Source organism: Pholis gunnellus, assembly GCF_910591455.1.
Source record: "Pholis gunnellus genome assembly, chromosome: 23".
Taxonomy (NCBI): domain Eukaryota; kingdom Metazoa; phylum Chordata; class Actinopteri; order Perciformes; family Pholidae; genus Pholis; species Pholis gunnellus.
Window position 1 is genome coordinate 10,806,130 of NC_136550.1, and position 12,694 is coordinate 10,818,823.

General features: G+C 45.1%; 1 protein-coding gene across 1 annotated transcript in view; it reads left to right on the plus strand.

Moving 5' to 3' along the window:
- The first annotated feature begins 557 nt into the window (after positions 1-557).
- The window catches only part of sema4f (sema domain, immunoglobulin domain (Ig), transmembrane domain (TM) and short cytoplasmic domain, (semaphorin) 4F), a 41,463-nt gene continuing 29,326 nt past the window's right edge, over positions 558-12,694 (plus strand). Inside the window, exon 1 of the mRNA XM_079184708.1 lies at positions 558-1,297. Coding sequence (XP_079040834.1) covers positions 1,207-1,297 — 91 coding nt within the window. The 5' untranslated portion in view covers positions 558-1,206. The remainder of the gene's footprint in view (positions 1,298-12,694) is intronic.

A 12,694-nucleotide genomic window follows, 5' to 3' on the forward strand; every position in this document is an offset into this window, starting at 1 on the left:
AGTATTTGGAGAAAAAAACAACAACTACTGGTTACAACCTAGCTTGTTTTCTATAAATCCCATTCTAAAAAGGGCATCTCAGTTTGAATTCAGTAGAAAGTGTTGCATGCATCCTCCAGGTTTTAGGACTTCTGCAATGACAGGTTTCACTTTAACCACGACAGGCTTTCATCTCATTGTATGACAGGGCAGACATAATAGGATAATAGTCTAGTGGACGCAGTGAAACCTGTAATCACTCCCTGACCCCACTGCCTGTCATTTCCCACACATGAAATTAATCTGTAATTTTAAAGAACCTCATAAAAACAACAACTTCCGCTTACCGGGAACTTTGATATTAATCACTTGTAGCGTATCTTCGAAAAGAAAAATAGGTCAGCACCTGTCGGCCGTGACGTCACCCTCCTACCTGTTGTGTACCCTCGCGCTGCCTTTTTTTCCGGAGGGCGGGGCGCGAGACGTTCGGCTCCTACACAGTCAGCGCTCGAGCGTTGTAGCAGCACACATCCTCTAGCCCCGGTCACTAGCCGCCCCTTCACAGCACCGTGCACCGCTCGAGCTCCAGCGACACAGCGCGCGGTCAAAATTTGGTTTCACTTCACGGACCTCAACGTGATTTTCCTGCTCTATTTTCCTCACATGCTTTTAAACTGAAGAAGAGCGGAGTTGTTTTTTTTCCTACCAGCGGGACAAGCTCGGCGACACCGGGGCACAGAGCGGGGATAAGAGCGAGGCTTCAGCTTATTATAACCCGGGACACTGGGCATTATTCCTGCACGAGAGGAGGGTACTTTGGATTACTCTGACGCACAGTTGTGACTGGAATACACCACAAATATAACTACAATAACGTGCCCTCTGGTTGTTAGCATGTCGCTTTTCTTAAGTAGATAATACAATACATGAGCGGATGCATGCATTAATGTGCGCTTTGTGCAGATTGTAGCTCCGGGAAGAGCGGTAACCTGTAGCAGAATAGCAGAACAAAACGTTTCAGGAAGCTTTTTTTTTTTTTAAATAACCCAAAACTTATCTGACATTGTCTTGGACCGAGCTCTGCGCCTTTTTTGTTTTTTTAATTCGGAGAAACCTGCGAAGCCAAGACAGGATCAGGATGCACCACAGCTGAAACCACGAGTCCGTTGAAATCAGATCGGACGGACCTCCACCTCCGTCCTGGACCAGGACAGGAGCCGAATCACGATGAGTCCTGACGGTGCCATGTTGGTCCTGCTACCGACGCTGTGCCTGCTCTCCGGAGCCACCTGGGCAGCGACTCTGGGCGGGCTGGGAGGTGAGTGCAAAACAGAAACTCACGAGGGCAATATTAGTGATGATCAAAGCTGAAGTGATATTTTAATAAAAAAAAGAAGCTGCATTGTTATTTGGGAGGGCTGTCTTCACTCAATGTTGATTTGCAAATGAAAAGGTGTTTCAGCTGTCTTCATCATCGTCACAGCATGATGATGATGACGATAACAGCTATCAAAACAATAACATGCCCGAGGCTGGTGCAACATCTGCAACTTCAGCATAGTTTGCAGGATATCCTCGTGCCGTTCAAGCATATGCACAGCCGAACTATGAGCTCTAAAACATGCTGTGTGATTATCCTTGCCAGTGTTTGGCGCAAAACTTCATTTAACCCAAAGGTAAACCCGCATGTGTCCAGTGCCACGCAGTCAACCTGCGCTCTGCGCGCTGCTGTATACGCACTCGGGGCGCGGTGCCAAAGGGCTGCCTTCCGCCTTTATTGTGGCATGATAAATGGTGACGCTGGCGAGGCGAGCAGGTGCCAGGCATGTCCTGCTCAACGCCAACAACAAGTGCACAGACTGGGCAGAAGCGCCGGGCTGTTGGGTTCATCCAGACACGTATGGCTCTGCTCTCAACTTAAAGGGACAGTTCCGACAAAATGCGCTTCCCGCTGGAGGGATTGATGCATGTGGGGAATTTGTCTTTTCATTTGCCCTCATCCAGAGAAGGCAGAGGTCAGGATCAGTGGCTCTGTAAGCTGGCAGTGATTCGGGCGTCTTGCTCAGGGGGAGCAGACTGGACGCAGGGGCTTAAAAAAAAAACCCAAACAACTCTCAGTTTTCTAGAAAAGTGGCTGTGTGCATCACATAGAGCATAGAAGCAGACACAGATTCGGATGGCTATAAGTCACAGTGAAGACAAGCCCAGCTCTCTAACAAGCTCCCCCTTTGTGTCGGGGTCAGCGGCACGGACTCTCCAGCCTTCCTGTTTTCTGGAAACTGGCTGACAGTTAACATGAAAAACATAAAACAACGAAATGATGAGAACCATATGGGGCAGTAGTGAGAAAGGGCTATTTTGTGACCCTTCGGAGATTGAATTGCAGCCTGTATGAGTGTATGTGCATCTCTCCATTTGTCCACGTTTTGAACGTATTCTCTCTCTGTTTGCAGGTTCATAAATCTGCTGTTGTTTCCCCCCCTCCTGTATGTTTTTCTTCTTTCACCCCCCCCCCCTCTCTATATTCTCTGTCTGATTATTTGCTCGGGGTTTTTTCTTTCCCTCCCTCTACCATGTGATGGTGTTTACACCCAGATGCAGCGAGGAGGAAAAGATTTAGAGGTTGCGTCACTGTGTCTCCATTGACCATTAGCCTGCACTCCAGTCACCTGACTGCATTAATGGGCTTTGCTCCACAGCTGCACTCTGCAGCAGAGCTTATTGTTCTTTAACCCCTTTGTACTTTCCAACCTGTGATTGATCCACAGCTAAATTCTCACTTCAGACGGCCACTGCTGGCCCCGGGGATGCAGGCTCATTCGCTGAATGAATGCAGTGTCTGTAAGTTAGCTGCCTGTCTCTGTGTGCCATTACGCAACTGTGGCCTGTGGCACGCTGGCCCCGCAACAAATACAGTCGGAGCGAGTGCCAGCGAACGGCAATGAGAGGGAGACACTCCGATGCGATGCCCCACAGAGCAGCCTTTCGTGTTTTCACGAAACACTCGCAGAGAAAGAAACGCATCAAAGACTGACTGTTATCTTGATTGAAGTCCCAACAATGTTAAGTTAAAAGTAGGTGCCATGATCCTCACCAGGGTGTGTATGTGTTTGCATGTGTGTTATGATTACTGAAGAGAGACTCTTATGTAAGACAGTGTTGTTATGAGCAACTGGTCAGGTGATGCTCGTGTTTGTCTGTGTGTGTGTGTGCAAAGCTTGGGTTTGCATGTAAAACAATATCCAAGCGACGACCTGCACAGTGTTGTGAGTGTTGAAGCTATAACGCACGCTGCCTCCAGATGCAGTCCTGCTAAAAACACGTCTACAACTAAATACGGGATTTACTGTTCCTTCTTATGGCATCATCCTCAGGGCCAGACTTGGAGACAAAGTTAAGAAAGTCTTGTTTCAAGATGCTTTTTAATTCATTTATCCATCCGTCCCGCATCACAAAGATGTTCATTCCCCACTGCCACATCGCCGTCGTGATACATCTGTATGTGTGGTGCTCGTAAGATGCAATATTGAATGGGTTGGGTGGCTAATTAGGCTGTTGTGGAATCGTTCCAACTCTCTGGTTAAGTGTTTGGGGGAAAGTCGTAAAACTGCTCGGCTGAAATTACCCGCTGCATAATGAAGTTGGTTTAAAGACAACCTGAACAAGCCTAATTTATTCATATTTCTGTTTTTGCAAACAATTAGGCATTTGGCTCAGCAATCGAGAAACATGTTCATATTTATCTTACTTATATATATATATATATATTCATTTTAAAATATCCAAGAGTGCTGAAATGATTTCTATAATGTCCATAGAAATGAAAATAATGAATACATGGCGCTGTATTTAAATATTAAACAAAACTCCACTTGGCTTTATATCACATTTATATATATATATATGTGTGTGTGTGTGTGTGTGTGTCTGTTGTGACGGGATCAGCTCCAGTCAGTTTCCCTGGTCTAGCAGCCGTTTCTTAATGCTCCTCACATGAAAGTCATTAGGGTGTCGGCACACAAGGGAGGGCCCGGCTCCCAGCGGTGCACCCACCGCATGGATCAGGGTCCGTTTACTGTGAGGGGGAGAGGGGCTGTGTCTCATTTGATTAGCTTGGTTACTCGGAAACTATGCAGGTATATAAGCATTATGTCCCATTATGAGGCCACCCAGTGTCCATCGACTGCACCACCTGCAGTTTGCCTGGCCTGCTCACCAAAACTATACTTTCTCTCTGTTTATAGTCAACAGGAGCTTAAACGGAATCTCACTCCAGTAACTTTCAGTGATAGAAAGACCTATTGTAGTGTTTTCTGTTTTTGTGAATACATTTGCTCTCGGCTAGCGGTGAACTATGTGTGGGTGGATGGGAGTCCCATCTAACAAAGACTAATCAAAGCAGGCTGAAGAACACAGTTATCGCCCTGATTTTACTACACACTGTTGTGTGGCGGGTGGAGCTAGAGGCGCCGAGTATCTGTGCTCTGCTCTGAGCTTCTCGTGAATTTTACTTGCCAGGTAATGCTGTTGCTTCACAGTTCATACTATTATCCAAACAAGGAAGCAGCCAACTCTGATGATGAACGTGAAGTGTAGCCGCGGCCAACTTTTTTTGGCCGTCAAGCTTATAAGAATTCTGCAGTTCAGTTGAAATGTCTTGTTTGCTCATCTGGTTCTACCTTTTGTGTCTGGACAAATTGATTATTTCATCATTAGTATTGTACATGTATTATCATTTAGCGTTGATGAAGTGTGTGCCTTGTTTCCTGTTAATTCCAAATTTCACACACTCAAGCCTCTGAACTCTACTAGTTTAACGTCACACACGTGACACATACTGTGGCCTTTCTGCGTTAGATCTAAAATCCTGATATTGGCGCTTGATATCTTGGTTGGAAGTGTGGTCAGGCTCGTGATGTGCAAAATCCTCGTCCCTGCACACTTTCGCGTCAGAGAAAGGCTGTGGGGATAGGACAGGAAACCATTAAACTGTCTGAACCGAGCTGTAGAGAATACTGTGAGAATAACATGTGGACTACAGTACGTTATGTGTGTTGGGTTGAGGCTGCATTGTTGTCTCCCACCAGGGAATACAAAGTGGTTATCCAAAGACAAGAGAATTTCCCTCTTTCTCATCCCTGCATCCCATTCTCTCTCTCTCTCTTCCCTGTTCCTTCGTCATACTCATCCAGCACTCTTCCCTCTATTTCTTCTTAAGTGTAGCTGATAGGACCTGGTGGAGTTGAGTGGTACCATGGGAATGGAGAAAGACTTTGGAAAGGCTTTTGGCACTTCCTTCAGTTTTGTCTGATAAGCCCTGGTTCTTTTTGCTGGCTGTAGAGGGAGTGCATAACGGAAAGCATTTCTATCTATATCTCTCTTTGGCTGTTAAAATACCTCAAGTGGTTTTAAAAACTCCCACCATAGCTTGTCTGGTTAGTCCCTGACCCAAAACGTAGCTTCTCTCGGTCTTTCCCTACGTCTCGACATTTAATTTTTTCAGTTCCGTGTCTCATGTTTGCCCTTCCTTCTCATTCCTCTGTTTTTGTCCTTTCGTTGATCTTCTAAAATCCATTTATTTTGTTGGTCTCTGACCTTTGGCTCGGAGAGAAAGAGACTAAGCTAAAGCTAAACCTCAACCTAAGCTAAGCTAAAGCCTCTAACAAATCAAGCTAGCAGCATGCTTTTTTTTTTGTCAAGTTATGCATTCAAGAAAAGAGTGATTTTAGTACAGCACGGTTAGTAACATAAACTTTGTGTAAAAGTGTTTTAAAGTCTGGCATTTAATTGAACTAAAACCAAAATGAGTTAAACATGAAGGAGAGGAATGGAGGAAGTGAATGAAAGAAGGATGGGAGGAGTCAACTCTGGGCTGTCATCGGCCTCCTCCAGAAAAATATTCTCTCTCTCTCTCCTTACGTTCGTCAGCAAAGTTCATTAGCTTCTCATGCGCTTTTGCTGATAAAGCGCTCTCTATGACGCCCCAACATTGTCTCTGATTGTGAGCACGACATTAGCGCGGCACACGTACATAGCTGTTCATGCACTCTCCCACGTTGTTTGTGAATGGTCAGCCCACACAGGCACTCCTGTGACTGGAGCCCGTCAGAGGAAAGGTCAAGCCGAGTCAGATGCCAAAGGCCACACACACACGCACACACACAGATGCCCTTGGTAGCATTCCCAGGAGGATTTCATGATTGGGATTCTTGGTGGCTTTTTTTCCCCGCTCGGTCCTAATTCCCCAACTCTTGTTCGGATACGTCCGTCACCACTTAGCATGACCGCTGTGACCAGTCTAAACACAAGGCACTCAGGGGGTCAACGACATGGTAGGATGTTGTAGGTGGGTTGGTGGAATTCTCCTTCATTCATTCGTTCCTCCTTCCTGCCTTGTTCCCACTCCCTCGCTCATGAAAATCTTGTGAATTGCGCTGTCAGTGACGTGAAATACAGCTTTCTGAAAGGGTTTCTCTGGAGTTGAAGCCTCGTGGGTACGCGTTAGTGTTTCTGGCATTCAGTGTGTATCACCTAAAGGGCTTTAGAAGAAAGGTTTGCAGGGCGCGGCTCAAGCATATATCATCAACTCATTGGGATTCACTCCTGCTCTCAGCCCTCATCTCCTTCTTCTCTAGCCCATTGAAATCCCATCTGATAGAACGCAAGTGGAAACCAATTATAATGCACTGAGAACGCTTTTCAGCATTTAGAAGTAGAGGGTACACTTAAGCTGAAGAGTTTTTGTTCTATTTAATTTCAGGTTAAAGTGAAGCCTTTTTTTTCCAGTATTTTAATTAAACCTGGACAGTCCCAGAGGCATTCTTAATTGAAAAAACTTCCCGTCTTGAGAGTGAGTTACAGGACTCCTGTCTTAGAAACTGTTCAATAATGCTGACTGTCGCCTGGGACCATCATCAGTCATATGAATCAGTATTGATTTTATTGTTCACCCACTCAAGGGGAAGTAGAGGAGAACGGGAAGGGGCAGACAGAAGGCACTAGTTAATGAGCGTGGAACGCGGTTGAATTTTGATGTGAAAAGAGCGCTGATAATAAAAAAATCCAAACCGGTCTGATAAGCTTTGGGAAGTTAAACTTATAGTTATTGATATTGTGAAAGACAGATCCATCTCATTTCCAGGACAAAACCAACCAGACAGACAGGAGGTGAGGGGCGTCACATGGTTTTAAGGCAAGGTCAGAGGTCACACAGGGTCACCTTGTCTCTTGACAGCATCCACTTAACCTGTTAGCTTTTTCAAGGTCACACACACACACACACACACACACACACACACACACACACACACACACACACACACACACACACACACACACACACACACACACACACACACTGCAGTCACAATGAGAAGATCCTCAGAGAGTTGCTAGCTGTTTGCTCAGACTGATTGGAAGTCTGGAAGTCATCAATCGATTGGCCTGTCAATCCATTCGTGTGTCTGTTTGCTGCCTTTTTGTGTGTCGGGATGTGTGTGTGTGTGTGTGTCTTCAGGGCCATTAATGGAAAGACTGGAATGTTAAGGCACGCTCCCTCCATCTACCTCTCTTTAGGCCCGTTTCACCTTTTGTTATGAGACCTTACATTCGTAATACAGAAGTATGGGTTTAATGCAATTGTAAGGTGAGTTGCTCTTTGTGCAGGATCTCGCAGGAAAAAGGGAGGGGAAGGAAGGAAACACACACACACACACACTCTCACACTCACACAGCTCTCTTTTTCTCTCTCCTCTCGTGAGTAGAATACTATACTTCCTTTGGCCCTTTCCTCCTAGACGCACACACAAACAAACACACACTTACCACGCTTCTTTTTGGCCATTGATCTCCACACCCCAGCTGTCTCTCTGCCTGCAGCACCCACAAACAAACACAAAGCTACATGAGCCATACTGTTGTTGTCTCAGTGTTTGTGTCAGAAGAGGATTTTTAAAAGCTGGACACCTCATTTTGGGATGAGATTCGTCACAGAAGCGCTGCACCGGCAGCAGCGAGCAGAAGTCAGCTTATTCCGTATTTGTGCCTGTTGGTGTTTTTTTTACTCTGAGTGACATTTGGGAGCTGGAAGACTGCTGAGTTCGAGTGCAGGGGAAATGTCTTGTAAATCCCACATTTTTTTTAAATGATAAGCAGAGCGTGTGACGCACAAGCCAGTACATCTAGCTTTGTTTATACTTGCTATTACTATGATGAGTTAACACAAAATGCTTTCTCTACCCTCCATATCCTTATAGATGCTATTAGCCAGGTCATAACAGAGTAAGTACACCGGACACACAGATGATGATTACACACAGTCACCTGGTCTGTAATTTCACCTTTCATCACAACTGCACCATCAGGTTGAACCGGCTTACAGCTGTAAGCAGGACGCACTTTGGCTCAACCGGTTTCCACAGAGAGAGAAAAAATGCAGATGGTAATTATTGAATGAAGCTGGGAAAGTAAGAGTGTTCCTTCCAAACACCACGGGGCGTTTGGTGTGTCGCGCAGAGCAACTTCCCAGTCCTGCCATGATCAAGGTAAAACACTTGGTCATAAAGGCTGCACAGCGACTCTATCTGGAACACACACACACTAACACCTACACACACACTCAAACACACACACACACACACACACTCACTAGTCTTCAAAGAGAAGCTGAGTCATAGATCTTCTAAATGAAATGAATGAACTGATAAGGCCGTCTGAGGCCACTGTGTGTACGAGTGTGTGTGTAGGTGTGTGTATAGTGAACCAAGATATCTATTTCCTCGCTGTATATTGTCCTCCTCTCTCTGGCAGCCTTATAAATCAAACCACCTCTCTGCCCTCCTTCTCTCCCTCTTTTTGTGCATGTGTGTGTATATGTGTGTGTCTTTTGGCAGGTTCGGTTGGCACTCAACCACAAGGCCCATTTCTTCCTCACACACTCACACTCGCACAAAGACTGCTTGAGAGTAAGGGCTACCCTGCTGTTCCTACTTTGTGTTTATTGATTGTTGGTGTCTTCCACTGCAGAGAGAGTTTCTTTGGTATTCGTGTGTGTGTGTGTGTGTGTGTGTGTGCGTGCGTTGGTCAGTTTTAAAAGCACTATATTGACTATGTTGTGTTCCTTCTATCTATGTTGTCTCCATGACTTGTTGATCTTCAGTTCTCCTTTTTTTTTTTATCATCCTGTCTTGCATATTGACCTTCTGTCTCTTACATTTTTTGTCCAATTTGGTGTGTGTGTTGGTGTGTGTGTTGATGCGTGTGTGCTTTTAAGGAAAGCGGAGTAACACTGAGAACCTTAATGGCAGGAAACAGGCTTTGGCAAAACACAAAGGAAAAACATTCAGCAGTCCCCTTGACTCACACACTCACACACACACACACGTTAACACACACACACACACACACACACACACACAAATACAAATGGTTGTACACATTTTAACATACATGCCCGCGCATGCACATCCACATGCACACACTTCCTGTTCTTCTTTGAAAGCGTTGAAGAAAGCTTGAGTTTTTGAAATGTTGCATTACCTGCATGTGCTACTAGTTTTGGAGTCGTTTTGTGTAGATATATATGTGTGTGTGTGTGTGTGTGTGTGTGTGTGTGTGTGGATAAACCTCTCATTAAATCCCTCCCCCCTATGTCTCTCTCTCTGCCGTCCCCTCTCTCTTTCCCTTACCGCCCCTCGGTCTCCCTCCTCTGCTCTCTTTATTGTGGTTTCTTTTAATTGGAGTCTGAGGTGGTAATTACAGGGTGGGAGGGAGTCTGGGAAAGGAGGAGGAAGGAGGCGTGGTGGTGGTGGTGGTGGTGGTGGTGGTGGGGGGGGGGGGAGGGAAGACGAGGATAAGAAGGATGAGGAAGAAACAGCAGGGTTGTGATGACAGAGCTGCAAAGGAGATGAGAGAGGGGTTGAGAACTGATCCTTGTGTACTTCTACTACACTAATACTGTTGACGCTGCGTCTCGTTTCTACTTGTTTGATAGTTTGGTTATTTAAATGAGGAGTTCCCAGGATGCCAAGTTAGTGTTGCCCTATTGCACTGCTGCATATTCTTTATCTGGGAATTATGGTGTATTTTGAATGTTTACCATTACTTAGAATGTATAATCTGAGTTTCTTCTGCCCAAATCCGAGGCCACCTGGACTGTTTAAACTGTCTGACGCACTGATACTGCTGCACACAGACAGGAAAACACACAGCGAGGCCGATGCTCTTTTGAATTGAAGCACTAGAATCTTCGCACTTTCTTTTTTTTCGTCTTACTTGATATTTCTCTCCGCAGACACTGGCTTCAGCGTTTTCCTGAATCTTCTTATCCTTGTGTTTGTCCGTATTTTTCTTTGTTGCATTCGTGAGAAACTTTCCTTTTAACAGTGTGTGTATGGGTTTATCTTTGTGTGTGTGTGTGTGTGTGTGTGTTATAGCGTAGACATGCTGAAGGCCTCAGTATTTTGCTCTCCTGGAGGGAGTAACCTGTGTTAAATGAGATACAGTAGCTGCCCCTCCTCTCCGGCTGTCTGGGACACACACACACACACACACACACACACACACCATTGTTGAAAGCCAGGATACATTAATGCTGATCCACATTATCATAATTGAGGTGTCTGCTGAGCCTGTATGTGTATTTTGTGCGTGTGTGTGTGCATCCAGGGGGAATAGAGAAAAAGAGAAAGAGGGTCTTTAGAGCCAGACAGGCACCATACTTTCATCTTTTAGCTGAACATTACAATGGAAGACAGGCTGCCTAAAATGTGTGTGTGTGTGTGTGTGTGTGTGTGTGTGTGTGTGTGAGAAACATCTAAGGCCTCCTAAAAGCGTTATCACACTGTTCTAGAAAGCATGACATTACAAAGCACTACACAGGCGCTTCGTAGTCAGAGACGGTGGCATCACAGTAAGAACACATTAACTGAGCCTTTGTCTGCACGGAGGAGAGTGCAGATGAAAGCTCAGGTAACAATCATTCAAGTAGAAAGCGTTGGGTTCTCTAAAAGAAATGCAATACACGGGGAAGTTTTTACACAGCAACTCTATTGTGACATGCGAAGTCACACCCGATATGAAACAATTCCATTTCAGCAGGACACTGATCCAATTAAAGACGCAAGTTCCCCGATGTGACATCGCCGCGTGTCCAGTCAGATGACATCACAGCGTCTTGGGCGATCTCATCAGCTTAAGTGCTTTTAAATAACGACCCCCTTGTCCATATGGGACCGAATGGAAATGAGATCCCGGCAGTCCAGATTAGATTAATGTCGTGCTGACTGCTGTGTTACAAAAGGAGGAAGGGAGTATGAATGCATGAACGCATCCAAACATTTCACCCCGTGTGATAAAGGTTAGAATGTGTTCTATTTCATATTTCGTCGCGTCTTTCACGATGACACTTTATGGGCTCAATGATAATTAAAAAAAAACAATCACCAGATAAGTTTTTATAATGGAATCATTTGCTAGTTGCAGTTTTAGTACGAGCATATCAAGTACAACCTGCTTTTTGTCTTGCATCCATTTACATTTAGATCGTGGACGCCTTCAGCCACTGAAATTATAGGTATTGAATGGACATCAATCTGTTAATGGGGCTGTGTGTGTGTGTGTGTGTGTGTGTGTGTGTGTGTGTGTGTGTGTGTGTGTGTGTGTGTGTGTGTGTGTGTGTGTGTGTGTGTGTGTGTGTGTGTGTGTGTGTGTGTGTGTGTGTGTGTGTGTGTGTGTGTGTGTGTGTAGAGCCTGGCTGTTGCACTAATGGGGCATTGAAAGAAAGGACTTATTGAATTAAAGACACTAAGAGGTGACGTGGACTTATCCCACCCAAACATATGGGTTAGGTCAAACTCTGCTGTGTGTGTGTGTGTCCGCTTAAGAGGGTAATAAGCTTGTAGTTTGGAAGCCTAATGTACTTTGATAGAGACATTTTCTAAGGCTTTAGTGTGTGTTTGTGTGTGTGTACTTTAGTAATATTTTGCACTTGGTAGCTGGCTACTTTAAGAACACTGCGTACTGTTAATGGACTGCTTATGATTGTGTTAGCACGCCCATGTGTGTGCACACATTTGTGTTGGCAGGATCTGCCGTGTGTTTATGAGCCAAGGAAGTATGTGTGTGTGTGTGTGTGAGTGTGAGAATAGGAAGTCTGCCTTAGTCAGGTGACCTCATTACACACATGTCAGGCAACACACAGTAAGCAGTAAGCCTGGTAGACTCACTCAGCTGTGTTATTTGCCTCTTGAGTTTTCGGTGATGAATGTATTGACGCCTTGTTTAATGGAGCCCAGGGAGCCGCTATGCACCTGCCTGTTCAAATAATCTCCCCAAACAAACGATAACGAGCCGCACCGTGTACTGTACTCTGCTCTGCAACAGGATTTTGAACCGCAAAACAACCCTCTAATGCTAACACCACAGGTCTGGTTTCAACAGTGGAGATCAGTCCTTGCATGTGAAAATGACGTTGATATGAAATAAAAAGCTTTACTGAGGGATATTCGGGGAAAAACGATATTATTTTACAGTCTTGTAAGTTGTTATAGTGCTCATAACAGTGAAAGCGTGACACTTCAATCCAAAACTAAGAATTAGAAATGATGGTCAGTGATGGTGATGACAGTTGAAGGTGAAGAGCAGGGCGTACAAAGTGCTACACTCAATCAGTTTTAAATGCACAGTTCCATTAAGAACTATAAATGTCATTTACAAG